We start from the raw sequence: 23,194 nt of genomic DNA, 5'->3' as shown, positions 1-23,194 counted from the left end.
TGCAATTCTGTGTGAATGTTTCAGCAAAAGAAAAGGAAACAAGATGTTCATGGTAGATCCACACACACCTCTCTACCATTAGAAGTTTCTTCCCTTGCACTAAGCCTCTAAAGCACTCCCAGGAAGCTCAGATGCTGATGTGCACATCCTTCTATGTGCTAAGAAAAGCCTTCAGGCACATATGTTCACCAACCTCATCTCCTTGCTGTGGTCGCATCAAAGACACTCTGTCGTACTGCCGCCTCAACAAAGCCCACAGGGCATCAAGTCGACCCTGTAAAGAGAAACCCAAAAAGACTTTTGATGATTTGGCAGAGGTGAGAACCATTCCCCAACCCATTAACCATCCCTGAATATGTCTCAGGCATCATCTCCAGCCAAATGACACTGTAGGACAGCAATTGCTCCTTAAATGGGATGCTATTAGGTATAAATTCTCTTTAATGGGAACACATTGAGCCAGTGATGCATGAGTAAGTAAGTAGTTCTTAACAGTGTGTTAAATGAGTTGGAAATTCTAAGTTCTGGGCTTTTAAAACATACAGACCAAGATCAAATAAAGCTTTTCAAGTAATCCTAAACTCATTTACTCAAAATACTTAGTTCAATGGGGCTTACTTTCAGATAAGTACATTCAGGATTTCAACCTAAGTATCTTCCTGGTCTTGACTAAAGGCTGTATAATATCTCTGTTTAAGTGAAATTTTGGCTAATGAAAACGGAATTATTGGATGAAGGAAAGTTTCTTTAGACATACTGTAAATTGCAATAAATAGTTTAAAAACCCAATAAAATACAGTAGGGTTATTTTTAATTACTTCTTTGTTCAATTTTGTACAACATAACATTAGATAGAAGTAGATGGAAAATATTCAGATGATATAAACTAATAATGTGATATTATTAGCATTATTCTATACCCGTATAAGATCAAATAAACTGTATTAATAGGTTGCCATAACAGATAACATATTTGGCATGCTGAAGTACTGGATATACATTGACAACATTTCCTGAAAAATCTTTATTGGCTTATTTCTCCCTTTCCATAATTTTTCATCGTCAGCTAACTATCAGTTTGTACACCTTTCTCCACTCTATCTTTTTAATAGGCAGACAATTCCACTAATAACTCACATTAATGCATTTGGTAACATTACCTAGCATTATCCCCTAATTTGAAGACATAGCTAAAATGTAATCAGTGGAGAAAGATTATATATGCTTTTATAACTTGGAAAACCTATTTCCATGCTGATTAATAGAACTGCATTCCTACCAAATGGAGTGCAAACATATATATTCCTTTATCTCACCACTAGCAAGTCTCCAGTACATCAGAAAACATTGTGGTTACTTTTGTCATTTTGACTAGAGTAATAACATTGCTTATTTTATGAAGTGTAATAATTATCTCCAATTGGTACATCTAACAGAGAGGGTGGATGGTGAGGATGAAGAAGATGATGATGATCATTACTACCCAAAGTTACCTCTTTCTTCCCAAGCTCTATCAAATGCCACCAGCTCACATCCCTTTTGCTCAGTTCAGCAAAGATGGAGAACTCAGCATTTTTGGTGAGTGCGGATGGGCAATTTCTGGCTAGTTAATAGTTTGTGGGGATGGCGATGGTACAAACCTGAAAGAACCATGCCCAGCACATGGAAAGGGCAGGATGTATTTTGCCTTTGAAAGGGATTGTAGTTTTTCCTTTCTTTTTAAAACTATGTTAAGTCTATTTTAGGGTGTTGTCCTCCTATGATGGTGCTGTTGGTGTAAATGTGGGAGCAAAGCAGACATCAGGGTTTGTTGCAGGGACTGGTTCTCATGTTAACATCATTCTGTTGTTTCTTGTTGCTTGTGAGAACCTGTGCGAGGTTGGGTGTTTGTCTATACGCAACTATGCACCTGCTAGCCAGTATCTGAGAAGATGTAGTTTATTGTTCAGTAGGGGCTGTACCTTATAATTATGTGTTTGGGTGGCTTGAACTGTGCGCTGTAGGTGACAGCCAGCGGTGTTCTGTTTTGGCAGTCTGTCTTTTAATCAGTCTTCTCCGGGAATTGATCTGGCTCTCTTTATTTGTCTATTGATCTCACTGAGTGAACATAATCTCCCTTAGTGAATGCTTCAGTCTCCCAAATCCCTGGTTTAATTCCATCAGTTGAGCATCTCTATCAAATGGGTTAAAAGAAATGCACTTGTAGTGTACAGCCTAGCTACAGAGGATAGATTTGGTGGTGCGTTCTGGATGGAAGCTGAAAGCACACAGGTATGCATGGTGATCTGTAGGTTTCCTGTGCTGCACAAAGTGGTGTATATGTGTCCATTGTGTAGTTTTACCATGACATTAAGGATGCGGACATGTTCTGTAGATACATCAAGGCTGTGCTTGATGGAAGGATGGAAATTGTTGAGGTCTTTGATGAGAGATTCATTTACATGAGTCCATGATAATAGGTCAATGAATCTCAAGTAAAGGAGGTAAGACTTGAGAAAGTGTTATTCTAGGTCAGCCACGAACAGGTTGCCAATTTGTGAGTGTGCTTGTGGCTGTGCCACTGATTTGCAATTATATATAACTGCTAACGGTGAAGTAATTATGTGGGAGGATAAAACCACAAAGTTTAGTGGCAATGTATGCTGTGTTGACATCAGTGATGATGTTCTTGATGGCTTTAAGTCCAGGTTTGTAGGGGATGTTGGCGGCTAAAATGGTGTTATTAGGGAGACTGTCAGTGGAATTCAGTCTTCGTAGGAAGTCTGTGATGTCGCTTATGTGGCTGGGAGTGCTGGTGGAGTAAAGGCTGAATACAGAGTCCATGAAACCTGGTATTCCACTGTAATGGTTGCAATGCTTTAAACAATGGGATGGCCCAGGGTGCTCTATGGACTCTATTGAGAAGACAGAGCTATCTATAGGAAATCTTACAAATAAAAATCTAGGCTGCCAGGATTTCTACCTGCCAAGGACCTTTTTACCTTCTGCAGCTTTGTCAAATGTTGGGCTTAAAGATATTTTCCTATTTTGAATGTTATAAGTGCCTAGGCTATCCAGCTGTTTTAAGATCAGCCATAATTTGACCCATAATACAAGTACAAAGCAAACATGGTATTCAACGATGAAGGATTTATCAAGTACCTTGATCGGCGTGTACCATTTTTCCTGGGAGGGCAATGAGGTAGGCTTTGGTTTTGGTGGTCTAGATAGAACTGGCTCATCTGATTCATCAGGGAGTTTCACCACTGCATTTTTTGCTTTCTCTAGCCGGGCTCCTTCTTCAGTTGATCCTTTGTCACCCCAACGAACCTAACGAAATCAAGTCTCAGTATCAGACTAGCATGCACATGAACACAAGATGCATGCTCCCCTTATCATCCAGAGTCAACGTAGCTACATTGATTGGTTAGTCAAGTATAATTCTCCAGAAAATATTCCCATACTCATGATGGGTATTATTGCTCTATTTCAGTTTTCCCCAATCTGGAACTCTCCAAATATGTTTCACATTCCACAAAGCTGGGCAAAACCAGGAAAGCAAGAACTGCCCATATTTCAGGAAGGTATCTTAAATGCTCATCTGGGATAAATATACTATCTTGGAAACTACAGGAGGAATTTCCCAGCCTCATTTATAGTGAGTTAATTAAGGCAGGGTCTCTTTGAATACTTTGAAATGATTTTTCCCAGATGTCTCCCCACCTCGCCTGAATTACCTTTTATAAGATAAGCTATCATTTGACTTGTCTGCTGCTCTCTTTCATTCCTTTCACAGCTCCCCCACAATCTTTCTCAATATGTTGAAACTGTAAAACCCCAAACTCCAAAGAAGCAAGAAGCAAACTTAACAAGATTCATAAAGAAGCAGTTTTGATGCCCATGGGAGTTCTGAGAGTGTCAGAATTCAGATTCAACCATCCTTACGTGCCTTACTCCTAAGCCAATGTTACTATCACAGTTGAGGACCTGAGGCTAAGAGATAATGCCTTGCCTATCTCTGCCTGCTACATGAACTTAGGAGTTCTGAATCATGTCAAAACTGCTCCAGCTGCAGAAGAAGCACAGCTTCTAGTATAAATATCACCCTTGTAAGAGTACTTGGCTGGCACACAATGAGAATACTCATAGAGTACTATATATTTTTCCCCAAAATGATTAAAATTGACTTGAAAAGACTTATTGTTTCTTTGGCATTCAATTGCTTGAAACAAGCCTCTCTGTTATTCAAGGTTTTAATGAAATGATGGAATCAGCTCTTCCCTAAACTATGGGAAGATCCCCAAAATTGTTCTATTTATGGGGGGGAAATCCTACAAGGGTACCTCTGCAGTCCAATTCATTAAAAAAAGTTCATCCAGTCTCTATATCCAGTTCCTAACCGTGGCCAATCGCACGAAGTCAACAAGTGAGGCTCAATGATAATCCCCAGCAACGCATATTTGAAAATATATATCTCTGATGGTATAGCTTAGTTCTCTCTTGGATCTGTTTTCCATTAATTTCCATTGGATCTGTTCTGTAAGTTAGTGACAAACCTCACATCTGCAAGATATTCATTCTGCATGTTGATGATGCACTGTATGAAGAACCACTGTCTTTTCTGTGCTCTTTTATACATCAATCAATTTCATTCAGTAATATTAGATTATGGAAGAGAAGAAAATATATCACCCCATCCATTTTTCTTCAAACTATTTCTGACCCTCACACCTGCACTTTTAGGTTCTGATATGAAACTGCTGAAAGAAGAAGTGATGCCGAAGCCAATATCACCTCAAAACAATAAACATAAATTGTTTATTGTTATTTGTTATTGTTGAAATGTTATTTATTCATTTTACCAGATGTAACCAGTCCATCTGGATGAGCACAGCACTGCAAGCGTGGAGTTGCTGTAGAGGGCAAGTAAGTGAAAAAACACCAGTGAAAAAAACAGTGGACCACCCAGTGTATCCAAATGAGGTCATAATCCTTTGCAGGCATTGATACAATTGCTATTCCACCTCAATTCCTGGAGGAGAACCCAAAGTCACAGCTGCTTTCTACCAAAAGGACTCAAGGCAGTGTACTTTATAATCATAAAACCATATAATTAATCAATAATATAACAGCCCCAAAGAGGCTGCTTCATCTCTTGACATTTTACATTCTTCCAAATCCATCAGATTCCATGGAAGCTACACAATGTTTTGCAATAATCACCAATTCAGAAGGTTCAGCTGCTGCCCCACCAAAGCAGAAGCCCAGTTGCTCTGGCTTAGCTTTATAACCAGCAATACAGCACAATGGTAACTGTCAGTATGTCCCATCCAAAATGGGAAGCTGCCTCCCCCTCAACTCATATGAGATGTTCCATCTCATACTGCCATGCGCACACTCCACAATACGGACCTCCATTCTTTTGATTCCACCAACTCCTCGTCCACCATAATAGGAAGCATCTACTGTTGGCCATTTTTTTGAAGGCAAAGGATCTTCTTCCTCCTGCAAAAAATCCAAGAACATTTTTTGTGGGGGAACAGTTAATGTTGGTTTTTGAGAAGGTAACAAAATTCCTCTTAAATATCTAAAACCAATTTACTTGCAGGCAATTTTTTTCCTGAGAATGACATGAGACAAAATAGTGGGAAACAAAGGAAGATATTAAGGACAATGGGCTATACCTCTGGCATGTAATATAAATGTCAAATTAATGGTTGTTGAGAAGCTTCCTACATACTGCACATGTATTTTGAACTACTTGGTTAATAATCTTGAAATGTTAGTTCTACTGCAAGCTAAGAAACAGCAGAAAACCTGTTGCTTTATTTTTTTCTTTTTTCATGATAAGAGGTTTTTTAATTAAATCATTCCCCCAACAAATTAAATGAAATTGTCAACATCTATAGCACAGCTTAAATATGGTCTTTAACAGACCTTCATGATTTAAAACATTTCCATTAAATGAAGGCACAAAACCTACAGCAAAGACACCAAAATCAGTGTCATAGCTATAGTTAAAATGAGTTATGGACCAGCAAAGTTTCCACAATCTGCTACCCTTCTAATTTGGGGGACTTAACTTCCAGAATTCACAGTCCATATGGCCATTCTAGCTGGGAACTTTGGGATTTGCAGTCCAACATATCAGGAGGGCATCAGGTTATAAAAAGCTTATTTGAAATGCTCTCATGAACCCTCTGAATATTGAATTTTTTTTAAAAAAATGGTAAAGATTCCTTGAGTTGAGCTGAACTGTGACTGCACAGACATCTCTCTGTAGTTTTTTCATCAATCCTTGGAAGTGGTTTGCTAATGCCTTCTTCCAGGAATGTGAGATGTCTTTCTCCAAAAAGAAGACTGGTTTGTTCACTTCAAATAACGCACATTTAAAAACAGGAGATATGCGTTGCAATTCGCTGAGAATGTGCTAAGTGGCACAGCATGGGCACCCACAGATCCTTCCTCCGTTCGTCAAAACGGTGAAAGCGGCACCCCGCGACATAAGCTCGGCCTCTTTGGGGCGTTTGTGTGATGTCACAAGGCGTGTACAAGAGAGGCAGGGCTTGCATGACAACGGGGCAACACGGCTTCCATCCATCTGCTCCTCTTTGGCGCTCCCACAGATACCACTGGGAAATAAACCTTTTCTTTCAACATAACACTCCTTTGCAAGGTCACCTTAAATAAGGCTCATCTTGCTGCCCTGTAAATACGAGATCTGCCTCTTCTTCTGATCCAGCCTTTTGAGCTGCAGTCCTAGCAAAATACGTGGCACGTTTCAGCCTGTGCAGCCCATCCTCATCATGAACAAAATACATGCATCGCTAAGTCCATTCAAATCTGGGCATGCTGGGGTGGGCAAGTTGCAGTCCACTAGTCACCCCTGCCTCCTCTGGGGTGGGCAGCACGAGGGAAAAGAGAACTGCTGCTCTTCTGACTGCCCTTGCTTGAAATGAAGGGCTCACAGCAAGCCAACATCTTTCCCAACCCTCCATGCCAGCTGGTTTAGAAAGAAAATAATGTATTTGGGGAAAGAACTTGGGTGTGTATTCAAGCACCCCCTATTGCAGCCTTCCCCCAAAGGGGTTGGCACTACAGCTCCCATCTTCCTCTGCCAGTATGGCCAGTAGCCATTCTACAATTGCAGCTGCAGCCTCAACACATCTGGAAGACGCCACGCTGGGGGAGGCTGTTTTACATGCCTAGCCAACTTTGGTTGATTGCAGTTATAATTTCCCCCAAAGAAGGGCAGAGAATTCTCTGCAGTTTCTAAGGAAGAGGGAATCATCACTATTTTTGTATTATTACACTGGCTGCACTGCAAATGTGCCCTAACATCTCTTTTAGGAACATCTCTCTGAACGTACAGAGGGAAAAACAATGTGTAGGACTAGCATGGGGTTTATCAAACAGAAGCACTTAAGCAAAAATAAAGAGGTGCAAGGCATTTAATACAGCCTGATCAGAAGATACGACCATGTTTACAATACTGTTTGGTGGGGAGACTGAATAAAATATTCTGTGAATTGTCAAGTAATCCCCCCCCCCCCGCCCCGCCACTGGCATCCTCACCCACAGAATGCATAAACTGAGCATTCTGGTTATGTGCAAGGAAAATCAATTTGCAACGGAATGCATTTTGAAGTGCCTATTACGATCCAATTCCTGTTCAGCAACACAGGAACACTTTACCTGTGCGCTTCGGGATAACCAATCTAGCTAACGGAGTGTACCATATAAAAAGGAACGCTGTGCTCTAACCAACTAGCTCCCCCCACCCCTTTATTTATTGCTACCCATTTGGATATCCAGCTAAAATTGATGCATATGATTACACAATTTTATGAGAAATCCCAAAGAGTCAGGGGTCCAACATAATCAATTATGTTGCCAAAAAAAAAAAAAAGTAGGATGGAGCTAATAAACATTAGAGTTCATAAGGCAAAAGAACTATTCTGTTTAATTCTCACCCTCCCCAAGAACATCTTCATCAAAGTAACCCGATGTGGTGTGTTTACATACACTAGTGTGTGTACACATACAGACAATGCAGTGAAACCTGGATTTTTCTGGACTTCTGGGCAACAGGCTTCACATACAACAGACGAAATTCCACTGTGAATACACTTCACTGGCATAATGACATCATTACAGAAATGACATCATTGGGATGACATCATCACACAAATCATGTAAATTCCCATTGCTGCAGTCATGTACTCTTTAATTTACCAAACTCTGGGGGACAACAGACCCTTCTTTCTCCAGACATTCTTTAGTCTGTTAAAATAGATTTCACTAAATGTCCTAACCCTGTCAGCTTAATAGGTCTAACCATACCCCTCTTTCCAGTTCCCACTTGATTATTGAGGGGTAGGGTAGCCCATGGGTAAGTTACAGAAGATACCATTTCCTTCCTACTAGAAGCTTGCTATGGGACCTAATGAGCTTTGTTTCTACTTGCTTCTACCTATACTGAGGAAAACTCATGAGACAAAGTTCCTTTGAAACCAGAATGAATATTTCTTTCTTCTGTAGTAAAAACATAACAAACTTCTGAAATACTCCAGGAACGTAAAATAAGACAATAAAGCAAAATATAGCAATTAGCAAGCTTTGACACCACATTCCATATTCTAAATTCTGAGGTTTAAGTCTCCATTTCACCCCCACACCAGTAGATAGTCTTGCCTGATTTTCAGCACAGCCGTAGAGAGAGAGTGAAGAAGTTGTCACAGTCTCTGGATCTGCCTCTGTGAATGTGTGTCTATGTATAAATGTGTCTGCACATGTCTATGTTCTTATGTTTTACTAGGAGTTGGCTACCACAATTCCTGGTCAGGTTTGTGCCCAGAGATAACAATAAAAAACACCTTCTTTCAAGGCTTGAAAAGAGAGCTCCCATCGCATGAGAAAAAACTCCCAACGGGATTCTGTGTTGACACTTGAGATCTACTCTTTACCAAAGGATTCCACAAGTGTATTTGGACCCACGATTCCTTTCCAAGAAGGCCAGCCTTTGAGAGTGGCTAACACAGTAAAAACATGGCTGAACTGTCTTAAATATGAACTCCTAACATCCTCTTAGGGCAGATATATACATTGCTGTGAACAGCAGGCTGCCACACTATTAACCACACCTGTGATTTATCAGCCTCCCTTTTCTAACATGCAAAATTCACTTACTACTCTGTCCCAGGAATAGGGAAAAATAAATAAAAATGGTTATTTGGAGATAATCGACTTATTTATGGTTCTTCCTCCTTCAAGTGCTCCCACCCTACGTATATTCAGTTTAACATCACCAGCTACTGCATAACAGGAGAAGAAAAGGGATACTTCATAAGATAAAGGAATCAAGTCATGTCATCCTTAAATTGTATTTCTGAGTCACTGGCAACATGGTGGAACTACTTTTGTAAATAGCAAGGCATGGAGCAGTCTGTTAACTTACCTCTATTGGAGCTGGAGGTGGGGGTGGAGGAGGATCCTTAATAACCTATTAATGAAGGGGACAAATTAGATGATAAAGGACAGAATGACAAAGATCAATTTAAAACCACAGTGTAACATACTATTCTGATTGTGGTACTTCTCCACTAGTCACCTCCAGAATCGACTAGCCATGGTTAAGGTAAGAGATAATTTGTCCCCATGACTGTTAGACTGGCAGAACAACTGTTGGGTGACTGTAAAGATGCTTAGATATAATTAATTAGATTTATGTCTCACCAGTGACTCTGGGCAGATAAACACACCATATAAAATGACAAGAAAAAAATGACCAAGATATAAAACCTATAATGACCACCAAAGGAAAAAAACCCAAATCTAATAAACTAAGAACACCCCACAGGCTGCAGCTCACCTCCTGATTCCCATACCTGGGAACATATCCAGGTCTTTGAAGCTTTTCAGAAGACCGGCAGAGCTGGAGCCAATGAAATTTCAGAAGAGATGGTATCCTGCTCTAAGCTTGTTTTACTTAAACAGAATGGGGCCACCACTCAGGGCTTTCCATGGGCTGCAAGTAATGGTGCCCTTCCAGATAATGAGATCCAATTGCCAATTGGGTCCATGCTGCTTCTCTGTGAATGTTGACAGCAGCAAGTCCCAAGTTCTTCGTTGTTGCAGGGCCTTTGGCCAACCATGTTATACTCCATGGTACGGATCTGGTTTCATCTATATAAACTAGGGTTATACCATTTTTTTTCAAACTGGGTGCAACACTTAACCCATAACACTCTCCAAAAGAAATAAAGATGGCTAAGACCTCTCCTCCCTAAAGTAATTTACTTAAATAAACTTTATTAACAGTTGGCTGGAATCCTCCTGAAAGTGTGTGATGCCCTTAAATTACTTTAGATCCATCTTTTCTTTCAAAACAGGCTCAGGAAGCCATCCTTATCTTTTGGGGGCAGGAAGGCAAAGGAAGAGCGTATGCAACTTCTTCATCCTGAGAACTTGCACATGTTAAAAGACATAATATTGCCAAGATGTCAAGTATTTCTGTTTCATTCACATTTCTTAAACACCATCTCAAGAGCCCAGGAGACTAAATCGCCATTTTGTTTACCATATGCAGAGTTTGAGTCTTCTCCAATTTTTAGGGTTTGGTATTATTATCATTGTCAAGAACAGGCTGCTGGGTGTTTATTTAGCCAAAGAAGGGGGAGGAGGGGAATTAAGACTTCATTTCAGAACACAGCCGGTTTCCCCCCATAATAGATAAATAAATAGACAGACAGACAGACAGAGAGATAGATAGATGCATACATATATACATAGGTAGATAGGCAGATAGGCAGATAGACAGATAAAGATATTGAATTCGTTTTTTTTAATAAATGAGTTGCTTCAGGCAACAGTCCCTTGATGTGCTCATTAACACTTCTCAAATGCTCGAACGAGGTGGGCATTACGAAATGTCAGCACCAGAGCCCAAAGCCAGTTTGATGCAGTCAGATGTTCTCTAACGTTCACGAAAGAGTGAACAAACTGTCAACAGCCAACTCTTTTACAAAAGAGAAAGAAAAACGAAAAACCAATGGCAACCTGGAGATGTGCATGGACTGTAGATCAAATTAAAAATAAATAAATAAAAATCACCAACTGGCTCCTGCCAACAATTAAACAGTATGCCCCAATTCCTCTGACACACTAGACGCCAACTGGCTACTGCCAACAAGGAAGACTGAATGTTGGGGGGGGGGGGGGGAGAGGGGATCTTCCTCCTTCATTGCAATTTTGTTCTATTCATATCCTGCAATATTTATGCAGGCAGGCACAGCTTAACTAAAATGGTGAAAACTGGGCCTTAACTGCAACAATACTGGTTGTTGAAAAAGAATGTCAGCTTACACTGTTCCAGGACCGAAATACGGAAAAGACTGCAGGAGTCAAAGTTACAATAATTATAAGTGTATATACCATCATTGCAATAAAATGTGGTACCTTTTCTTGGGCTAACAATAGCTACCTCAAAGGCTATGCTTTGGGATAAAGTAACAGTTCGGAACTCAGTGTTGTTTTCTCACAGCACCTCTATCGACTAACAAGAAGAGCTACTGGCTTTTAGGGATAGAGGGGGATTGATCCCGATATTAAACCCAGTTCCATGTTTTCATTTTTTAATTTGTTCTGTAGGGAATACAAGGGAATGCTAATTAGCCCTGAAGAGTGGAGGAGTATAAACTCCAGAAGTCAATCAATTAACAGATCTTGCTGATCAGCCTGTAGTTCCAAAGTGCTAGTTGCAAACATGGGGTAGTCCCAATCTGCTATTTTTATTTGCATTCAGTCGCAAGATGCCTCAGTCAGTCCAACCCTAGCATAACCATCTCCAACCTGATTACTAGCAAATCAATATTCCTACCTCGGCCACACCACTCACCAAAACTGACTGAAGACTATAGATATGCAAGAGCCATGTGGGTACACAGAGACGAAGGATTTTACTCACCACTTTGCAACACAGAGGCCAAAACCACCACAGGGCAGCAATCCCCAGCAAGAGTAACAAAATAAGGATAATTATAAGTGCCACAATGCCATTTGTCTATAAAAAGAGAGAGAGAAAGATAATAATTTAATTCTCATTTATGGAAACGGAAAGGCAGCGATCTCTTTTGGCATCATGCTAAATCAGACTGAGACAATGTAGGATATTGACTGCAATGTGTTTGCAGATTTCTTTCTTGGTATATGACAGGCTCCCTGGCCCAATCTATATTTTATTTTATTTTATTTTATTTTATTTTACTGTACTTTATTTCATTTTTATTTAACACACTGAAAGAGGGATTAACATAGGCAAACTAAGTTGCCAGCCCTAAGAATTGTCTTTATTGACAACCTTGACACTTGTCTCTTTTAAAATAATCTTTAGAGATAAGTAAGTACACCTTAATTTTTAAGACACAGCCTGCAAGGAAAGGATGGGTTGGAATTTATTGGCACGCTCTGCTCTCTTTGCACGTGGACAAACAAAAAGATGAAGAAATGACATCACAATGAAGAGAAAACCCTTCAGCAGAGATCTCTTATGCTCAAAAGCTTTATGTTCAGAAATGGGGGTGGGGGGGGTCAAAAAATTTAAGATGGCGTCCATGGTCTCAGCCATCATATTGCTTTTTTTAAACCTCCTCTCAAGCCTGAATCCCGTCATGGCAACACAGGCATCCTTCAAAAATAAGGATGGGTGACTTCATCCTCTGACTGAAAGAGTCTTCCTGGCCATAAAGAAAACCTCGCATTTGCAGAATCTGGAATAAGGCAGGAAGTATCTGCCTGATTTTGTGCCCCTTTTTCTGGTTGAGAACCATAATTTAGCACATAGGCTAGAGGTCATTTGAGACCAATGGGCACCTGTGAAATTCTGACAGCAGTCTTAGGTGCCCTCGCAAAATGATAGTCATGAGGCACAGACTTGCCTATTTGTATCACAATGGCCAGGGTGGGCTTGGCCAGTCACAATACACCCTTTGCTTGAAGGCAAAGAGAAGAATAAGCCCTCAGTGGGGTCTCAGTTCATATATTTGTGCATCCTCTTCTTAGCCATATTTGCTCTAAGCAGAAAACGAGCATCTTAATGAATGTAACGGCAGCGCCTCCGAATACGAGCATGTGCAGAATGACTCTATAGGCCGATATTGGCTTTCAACAGTTGTAATATTTGGGATCCTTTCATGTTTGCAGAGAAGCTGCTGCTTTCTCCGCCAGTAAAAATCAGCAAATATGTTTCCTGTTTATGAAAATAACATAAAGGGTTGTGATAGCAAATGTAACTAAGTAAGTTCAGACTAAAATCAGACTGCGGTTTTGCTGCATTAAGCAATACACACTCACTTTCATATTCTGGATCAGGAAGTTTTTTTAAGAATCACAAAGAGGGAAAAACTTTATGTCTGAGTTTACCCTGTATTGCTACATACACACACGTATAGATGTTAAATTCCAGCTGCTTAAGAAAACTAGACATTTTGTTATTTTTACCGGTTGTCCACAGGTTGATCATAATATTTTTCTGGCAAAAGCATGCATTGACCCAGCCCTGATAAATACCGTAAAAAAGTAAAACAAACTCCATAAAAGGAACTCCCTCTGCATTTTGTCAGGATGGATCTATTGCTGCAACATAGGCAAAGCCAAGAGGTTTTTATGTATGTACGTGTGTTTAATTTCCAATCAGAGAGAAAGAACCGTCCTTATTTCAGAAGGTGATCATTATGATCTAAACTTGCTTGCCATAAATCTCCTGGGGCCTTTTTCCAGAGGTGAAGGAAAGAGGGTTGTTTGTTCTTTAAAGAGGCTGCAGATGCATCTCAACAGAGCCTCTCAAGGGAAGTGGGTTTAGGAGCCTTTTATGAGCGGCTGAGTGTGTTACAAGGAAATAAGCCTTATATGTAAATAACAGCAGCATGTGCCAAAGAGGGGGAGTCCCTTCCTGGGACCAGAGACCATATCCCTAACTGTTTTTAAGTTGACTCTGCCTTTCTCTAGAGATTTCAGAAAGCAGACATGAAGAGACTCTGTTTTCATCCCAATTGCCTTGCAGGGATATTAGATGAAGAGATGGCTACTCCCGGTTGGCTGCATGGCTGAACAGAAATAGAAGGCATCGCTTGAACATTGCTGGTTCAAGAGGATGAACTTTAGTGGATTTAAAAAAAAATAATCAGAAAACGGTATCAGAGTAAGACTTGTCAGGGTGTTACCCTGGAGGAGAAATTTATCAGTGTAAATATGGCAATGACAGAGCACAGCTAAGCTGTGCATGCAATCAACTCAACTTGCTCAGAGCTCACACCTGAAGGGTGTGGCTACATGACCCAACACAAATCACAGTATACAGTAAGGTGCACCATGAGTTATGGTGTGGCTGGTAGTTGGAGTTGTGGTTGGTACGTTGGTGTATTGTAAGTTTTGTATAGATTGTACAGTAAAAGTCTGTGTACAGTTTTCTACAAACAGACTGTGGACTAGTTATTTTTGCAATGCTCACGGAGCACCAAAACGCGGTGTTTACACTGATCCCCGGCAAGACTGTGATATTATACTCCAAAGAGAAGAGGCTATAGCAGGTTATGCTGAGGTGATGCCCTCTGGATAGACTGAATTATGGAGGACTTCCGGTGGAGGCATGGCAAACTGAAGACATCTCTGCGAAAGCAGAGCTGAGGACTGTGGCAAAGACCAAGAACCCAGTGAGTAGACCAGTTCTTTGGAACCTCTTCGGGTAAGGAGAGGATGGGAGATCACCCACATGTGCTCCGGACACTGCTCCTCACAAGCAGACTGCAGGATAGCAGTCTTCCATGGGTTTGAGTGCCAGGAGAAAAGGGGACTAGCCATCTTGCTCACAACCGCAGTAGAGCCTTTTAAAGTCGCAAGCCTCACTGTCTAATCACTTTTGGAAATTACCTATTAACCCGCTTAAAGTTATTAGAGACCTTCAGAATGACAGGTCTGAAAAGTCACCGGGTGAGTTTACTGTAGCTTCAACCCTGAACAAAAGAAAAATTAATTACAAGCTTAAGAACTTCAAGCATTTGAAATAAACACCAAAAAAACTAAATAAGATTTTGATCTAAGAAAGTTACAAATGGATTAAGGGTCCAGTTAAATTTGGAATATTGACTTTTACTATAAGATGGAATTAACTATAAAAAATAAGTTGTTTCTCATGGGAACCAGATTTATTTTGGCTATCTTGGTTCATAACAAAGATAAGCAATTTTATGATTTTAGAAACTGGACACTAAAGGGAACTAAATATTCTAAGTAGAAGGGGGAAAAAAATACAAACCTGTTTTGGGGGTTGATTAACTCGGATTTACAAAATGACACAAAACATCATAACATTGGAAATATTAAAGGACAGATTTGAAGAATGGAGCCAGAAATTAGTAGCTACAATATCAACAGTGTCAGTAATTATGTCTGACTCTATGGATAGATTATGTCCAAAAGATGTCAATGAAGGAATGACAGATGTGGAGCAAATTTTGTCTGACAAGACAAAAGTACAAAAGTGGAACTGAAAATTCTCAGGCCAAGAGAATGATTTGGAAAAGGACGCTTTATTGGATACACAAAAGAAACTGGCTGAAGTTTTAAAAATTAAAGGGGAAATATAAGTGACAAACCAAGAAAATGACCTGGAAAATGTTTTTCTTATTGGATCTACAAAAGAGGCTTGTTAAACCCTTGAGGAAATCAGTGCAATGGGATAAAGAAGAATTGAAGAAAAATCAAATCTTACAACAATATTTGAATGAATTAAAGATTAAGATTGTTACAAGTAAAAGGAAGGATTGTAAAGTTGGTTTATTTGATCAAGGTTAAAATAAGACTTTTTCATTTTGCAAAGTCCTGGCAACCCTTTACAGACTTTTTGCTGATAGCAGGATTGAAAAGTTTATGTTTTATAGATTTGCTTATATATAAGGGATGGGATATGGGATGAAGAGATATCTGTCTGTAATCTTATAGGGGGTGAAGAGTTACTCCATTTGTCTATACTTGTTGTAATGAAGGTTGGAAGTCACTTCTTTATATATTTCTTTTCTTTTTCTTTATCATATTCTTTCTTTTCTGTTTTGTCTTTTGTCTTTTTATTCTTTACTATTTTTATTCTTTCTTACTATTTTTCTTTAAATTTAGTTTGTATTAGTTTTTACTGTTGTAATCAAAATTCTTAATAAAAATAAATAAATGCAAAAAAAATAAATAAATAACAGACGGAATTACAACTCCCAGGATTCTCAACCAGCGTTTGGGCTGGGGGTTGTAGGAATTGGCACCCAACACAGCATGGGGGCATACAGGCATATGCAGGAGGGCAAGTGGGGGGCCAAGTAATGAAATGTACATTGTGAGTTCACACACAAACTCCTCCCCTTATCTCCTTGCTAGCAACAGCACAAAGCAAATATGAAAGGGTAGATGTTGTGTCATGAGGTCATGACAGGCTTCATCATTTTGGCATCATTGTGGTGACAGACACCTATGAAAGGGCACTGAGTTGGGGTTGGCTCACTATAAATAAGGTAGGTATTTCTGGAGAGATATCCTTTAAGGAAGATTTCTTCTCCATCTAAGATAGGAGTGGAAATCTGAGCCACCTTGCCACCCCAATCTCTTTTTTTGAAATCCTCTATGTCCCCTCCGAATGCAAATTGCCAATAACGGGTGGCATGCTTTCTTGTCATTTTGAGGTAGGAAAGTCATGGAAAGTATAGCGTAAGCCCTACAATTACATTTTAGAACAAAACAAGTATCGGATTAACAACAAAAACAAAGATTCCCCCCAACCCTTCCACCAAGAAATAAGAAGACACTTCTGACTCCATCCAGACACATGATCTAGCTTGGTCAACTCTGAATCACTCAATGGGGCCTTCATCCCCCCCCCCAAATATGTTAAATGCAGCAGCCTTTGCTATCAACTCAAAGAATGCCCATCTAAGATGTAAGAGGGGAGCATGCCAGAGTAACAACTCTAAGATAGTAGTAATCTCTGCCATTTTTAAAAATGTAGATGAAAGCAAGCATGCCTGGCTTCAGATACAGCTCATGAGTATAGTCTGTTTTAAAATTACATAGCCAGATATGGATTACCTAGCTTTGTTTAAAAAATATAGCCTCCCAGATATAATTATACCTCTTTCTGTCTCTTACTGGCTGTGTACTTACACATTCTGTTGCAGTAATGGTTAAAGAGCTGGAGATGAGTGACTGCCCTTGGTTCAAACTGACAAAAACATCCATCGTTCTGGAAAGAAAAATGGGGGGGGGTGCAAACACAGGATTTAATAGTATGCTTACACAGTGGACTGGCCAGATATAGTTAAAATAGACAATGTGGCAATCGAGCCAGAACTCGTGGGTGTTAACTGGTTTGCTAAACAGCTCAAAGCAAAAACTTGGAACCCAACTATGTACAGCAGGTTGTAATGAATGGCTCGAGCTATCATTACATATGGGGAACAAAGCTACAAATCCTTGCCCAACCCATAGAGATGGAAAAATTGCTCCTTGATTGTACCACCTCAGATAAAAGATTTGTCCTTGGAGAAGTCCTATAAATCAGTACATATTTAAAAAACAATCAGCATTCTAAACTTCATTTCCTTGGAGTCTGTCACAGATGTAGACTCCAATCATTCCAAGTCCAGAAATGCATCATGGTCTGAGCTGACTTGGAATTTGACCAAGAACAAAGTATGGCTACAGAGATAGTTCTAGAAGGCTTTGATACTGAGACCCAAGGATCTTCTTTCATCTCTGCAACAAATCCTTGACAAATTGCTATACACTAGCCACCATACAGTGGGGCAAAAAAGTATTTAGTCAGCCACCAATTGTGCAAGTTCTCCCACTTAAAAAGATGAGAGAGGCCTGTAATTTTCATCATAGGTATACCTCAACTATGAGAGACAAAATGGGGGGGGAAATCCAGAAAATCACATTGTCTGATTTTTAAAGAATTTATTTGCAAATCATGGTGGAAAATAAGTATTTGGTCACCTACAAACAAGCAAGATGTCTGGCTCTCCAGACCTGTAACTACTTCTTTAAGAGGCTCCTCTGTCCTCCACTCGTTACCTGTAGTAATGGCACCTGTTTGACCTTGTTATCAGTATAAAAGACACCTGTCCACAACCTCAAACAGTCACACTCCAAACTCCACTATGGCCAAGACCAAAGAGCTGTTGAAGGACACCAGAAACAAAACTGTAGACCTGCACCAGGCTGGGAAGACTGAATCTGCAATAGGCAAGCAGCTTGGTGTGAAGAAATCAACTGTGGGAGCAATAATTAGAAAATGGAAGACATACAAGACCACTGATAATTTCCCTCGATCTGGGGCTCCACGCAAGATCTCACCCTGTGGGGTCAAAATGATCACAAGAACGGTGAGCAAAAATCCCAGAACCACACGGGGGGACCTAGTGAATGACCTGCAGAGAGCTGGGACCAAAGTAACAAAGGCTACCATCAGTAACACACTACGCCGCCAGGGACTCAAATCCTGCAGTGCCAGACGTGTCCCCCTGCTTAAGCCAGTACATGTCCAGGCCCGTCTGAAGTTTGCTAGAGAGCATTTGGATGATCCAGAAGAGGATTGGGAGAATGTCATATGGTCAGATGAAACCAAAGTAGAACGTTTTGGTCTAAACTCAACTCATTGTGTTTGGAGGAGAGAAAATGCTGAGTTGCATCCAAAGAACACCATACCTACTGTGAAGCATGGGGGTGGAAACATCATGCTTTGGGGCTGTTTTTCTGCAAAGGGACCAGGACGACTGATCTGTGTAAAGGAAAGAATGAATGGGGCCATGTATTGTGAGATTTTGAGTGAACACCTCCTTCCATCAGCAAGGGCATTGAAGATGAAACGTGGCTGGGTCTTTCAGCATGACAATGATCCCAAACACACCGCCCGGGCAACGAAGGAGTGGCTTCGTAAGAAGCATTTCAAGGTCCTGGAGTGGCCTAGCCAGTCTCCAGATCTCAACCCCATGGAAAACCTTTGGAGAGAGTTGAAAGTCCGTGTTGCCCAGCGACAGCCCCAAAACATCACTGTTCTAGAGGAGATCTGCATGGAGGAATGGGCCAAAATACCAGCAACAGTGTGTGAAAGCCTTGTGAAGACTTACAGAACACGTTTGACCTCTGTCATTGCCAACAAAGGATATATAACAAAGTATTGAGATGAACTTTTGATATTGACCAAATACTTATTTTCCACCATGATTTGCAAATAAATTCTTTAAAAATCAGACAATGTGATTTTCTGGATTTTTTTCCCCATTTTGTCTCTCATAGTTGAGGTATACCTATGATGAAAATTACAGGCCTCTCTCATCTTTTGGAGTGGGAGAACTTGCACAGTTGGTGGCTGACTAAATACTTTTTTGCCCCACTGTAAGCATTCTATTATAACTATCCAGACAAGGTCTTTTTTCATTTTTCAATCATTTATCTTGTTTCTAACCTGCTCAATGATTTTTGGATGGATTGCAAAACTACTTAAAATGTTAGAAACTATACAAACACACATATTAAAAAACAGCACAGGAAAGTTATAATAAAAACATTAAAAAGCCACTACCCTAGTACAATGTGAGCACCTGAGATGATGATTTGAAAAACGTAACTGCAGAAATGCTTGGCAAAAGAGTGTGTTAGCCAAGGGCTGAAAGGACATCAAGGTGGGTGTCAGGCAGACCTATCTGGGGAGAGAATTAGATAGGAAGGGCCCCATGTAAATTTCACTTGGGGGCCTTCCTATCTTTTTCACCTGACAGGACATCCAGAGGAGAGCCTCCGTAGATTACTGAAGACCCAGATGGGTACAGATGGATAAATATTCTTGGTCCCCATTCAAGAGACCAGGATCAATGGTTTGCATTAGGCCTGGAAACAGACTGGTAGACCCGTGTTTCAGCTGAGAAACATACAGTGGAAGAAAAGCAATACCAGTGATTCATCCCATTTGGCCAATGGCCCAATGAGACCTAAAACCCTGGACCCCACTTAACTTACAAAAGAGTTATATGACCAAACAACGCTGTTATCAATAGAAAACCATAACCATGTCGACTCTTCATCCCGGAAGCATAAAAGTAATAAAAATAGTCATTTGAAAAAAGATTTGAGTTGTCGGTCCAACTGTGGGTTTTGGTGATGTGAAGAATTACATGGATTCACTCATGCCCATAAAAATGTTAGGACTGGCAATAAACACACTAATTACCATCCAACAACACAGATATAGTATAAAAGTCACTAATTAGGACTTGTGGCTTTCTGCAAAGAGAAATCAGGCAGCAGAGAAATATAAATAGGAAAGCAGTTTCTTGTTTCTTCAAATAACCTTGGAAAAACCCAAGCACATGGTAAGGATTAGAGATCAGCTGTTCCTGGCCTCTATGGTTTTGATCACAGCCTCAGCAAGTTTCCTTATCTTTAAGCTGGAAGAGTCAACTTTTTATAGATGCTTGTGGATTTATAGTCCCAGGAGCATTTTATCTGTTAAGTCTGAACCACATCCTTTCTTGAACCAGTTCTGCGAGCTATATGCCACTTATCTCAACTTTATCTTGATAACAACCCTGTCTGTCCTTCAAGATTTTTAAAAATGTCCATACTTCTCCATACAGTTGGGAAATGGGGAGACTCCAGGAACTGAAACAGAATTCCAAGGGTTCTAAATGTGATTCCGAGAACAATATTTAGATTGTGGGTAAAAATATAAAAAGACTTAACCCCAAACCACCAACACACTCAATTTGCCCAAAGGTCAATCATCCTAGTCAGAACTCTGTTTTCTAAAGCATTTTTCTCAGCAACACAAAACCATGCAAATTTATTCAAAAGTAAAGTCCTACTAATATGGGACTTAACCTGTAGCAAATGTGTGTATGGCTGCAGTGCTCCAAGCCATCTATGTCCCTCACAAACCAAGCTTTATTAAGACCAATAGGCATACTCCCACATAAGATAGTCTAGGGCTGCAGCTTTAATTATGTGGGCTTAATTAAGGTGGCTTTAATGTTCAGTCATGAATTAGGCCTTAAACCTAACTCATACCTAAATTAGGACCAAAAACAACTATTTCCCTTCCTTTTCTGCAAAACTCAAACGTCCTTAAATGGTAGTTTTCCACCCTTCACCTTCAGTTGCCAAGCCATCCTGACCATAATCTCAAGCAAAAACCTTGGTTGCTGACAGGTGAAAATCTGAAGGAGAACTCAACAATTCAACTGGAATTATTGAATTAAGCGAGGCAAGATTTGACAGGCAGGTTCAGAAGCTACAGCATCTAGTCAAACAAAAGAAAAGAAAGAGTGGTTCCATGTGACAAGGTTTCAATCACATCTTTGAAGACTGAATCAAAACAGAGATTTGCTCTGAAGTAATGGACTGAATCAGGTACCGCAAAGCACTTTGTGAAGAGTGAAGAGCTTCACAGACCCAACGGCTTTTCTGCTGCTTCTGGAATTGTTGTAGACAATACAATACAGAACGTGGCAAATCCACGTCCGTGCTAAGGGGATGTGAAGATATTAAGAGAAGGTTGAGTGACAGAACTGGCACTGACATGAAAACCAGCCATCACCTCATTAAACTCTCTACCTATCAGAACTTTTTGGAGGTAGCAAAAACTAACTTTTCTCTCCCTTGCAACAACAGAATGTTACACTTCTGTGCTGGTCCTGCCAATACAACTAAGAATTCAACTCTCAAGACTAAATACAGGCTTAATTAGCCCAGGATGTATTCTTGGGACAAACCTGACTTTTACATCCTGCATGACTGGGGCAAGCTTGAAACACTCAATAAAGAATGAAGGGTGCCAGGCTAATACAGGCCCTACCCAAATGTTTACTGCTTTTGAGACAGGGGAGACAGCAATAAATGCCACTTTCTCTCTGCCAACTTTTTTTCTCTGTAACTCAATGTACTAGACCGCTTCTCCTAAATAACCAACAAAGAACACTGCCAGCAAGGCACAACACTAAAACAAATGAGTCCTCCTCAGATCAGGCCAAGCTTTGCTAAATGTGCCCTGCCAACCTGGCACCCCACTGAAATGAGCGATGAGGGGGCCCTTCCCAGGCCAAACTATTATGCCAACCCTCTTGATATCGCAACAATCCAGTAACTGGAAGTAGCAAAGCACCCCACCCCACACGGGCAAGTCAGTGTGCGTTTTTAGTGCTGCACGCCAAATCTGAACACACACACACCGCCCCCTGAAAAGTAAGTGCAGAAAGCAATAACCATGCTTGATATATTTTTGAAAGTTTTATCTTTAAGTTGGAGTGGCTCCCTTTCCATGCTGATTTAATCAACATAATGGACCATCTTTGCTAGATAATTTGGAGGCATGGTGCTGACTTTTCCTCATCTCTGCTCTCTCTATCTTACACAGGAAATATTTCAAACATTTGTTGGGGTGAAAGCCTTGATGATATCCAACTGGAAATTTGGCAGGTTTTGTGTCCTCTAAAGATCTAGCACCCCCACTCTTTTCATTCCTTTCTGCCGAGGAAATGAAGCAGCTGGATGTGTTTGATGCTTCCCCCTTTATAACTTTTGGACAAGACTTCTGAACTGCATCCTGAAGTGGCCTGACCCAAACTGGATTGCTGTTGAATGTCAAAGCGTAAACTCCAATAGAACCGAGCCCTCTTCAAATTCCAAATCTCCAAATCAAATTAGGCCCGCATCACCCTATACCAGTGTTGTCCAAACTTGGCCACTTTAAGATGAGTGGACTTCAACAAATCTTAAAGTGGCCAAGTTTGGACAACATTGCCCTACACGAAGCAGAAGACATGCCTGAAAAGTGTGTGCAGCTTTTATATGGGTTTTGATTTCTTTGGAATGACATTCTTTCTGCTAACTTAAATAAGCATTCTAAATCTAGATTCTGGAATGGATGGGGAACATATGGGAATTTTTATGTCAAAATGAGAATGGGTTTCCCAAAACTGAAAATTATTTAAAACACATATTTCAAGCAACACCATTGTTCAGTCATGCTTACAGACTCATGGCCATCACTCTGAATTATTATTATCACCATCATCATCATCAACCCTGCCTTTTTTATATATAACTCAAGGTGGCGAATATACCTAACACTCCTTCCTCCTCCTATTTTCCCCACAACAACAACCCTGTGAGGTGGGTTGGG

At 40.3% G+C, this 23,194-nt stretch overlaps 1 protein-coding gene across 2 annotated transcripts in view; it reads right to left on the bottom strand.

Annotated features, from left to right (window-relative positions):
• Positions 1-23,194, bottom strand: part of ANTXR2 (ANTXR cell adhesion molecule 2) — a 127,171-nt gene that overhangs the window by 50,636 nt on the left and 53,341 nt on the right. For both annotated transcript variants that reach the window (XM_088133142.1, XM_088133141.1), the window contains exons 11-16: positions 17,179-17,257; positions 11,945-12,040; positions 9,437-9,481; positions 5,392-5,484; positions 3,142-3,309; positions 194-274 (exon numbers count right to left, since the gene is read on the bottom strand). In XM_088133142.1, coding sequence (XP_087989268.1) covers positions 194-274; positions 3,142-3,309; positions 5,392-5,484; positions 9,437-9,481; positions 11,945-12,040; positions 17,179-17,257 — 562 coding nt within the window. The remainder of the gene's footprint in view (positions 1-193; positions 275-3,141; positions 3,310-5,391; positions 5,485-9,436; positions 9,482-11,944; positions 12,041-17,178; positions 17,258-23,194) is intronic.

Source organism: Python bivittatus, unplaced genomic scaffold, assembly GCF_059951505.1.
Source record: "Python bivittatus isolate LINGU-HERP-01145 unplaced genomic scaffold, Pbiv_v1 ctg000070_np1212, whole genome shotgun sequence".
NCBI lineage: Eukaryota > Metazoa > Chordata > Lepidosauria > Squamata > Pythonidae > Python > Python bivittatus.
Note: the sequence above shows the minus strand (reverse complement) of the source record. Positions and strands in the feature narration are given on the sequence as shown.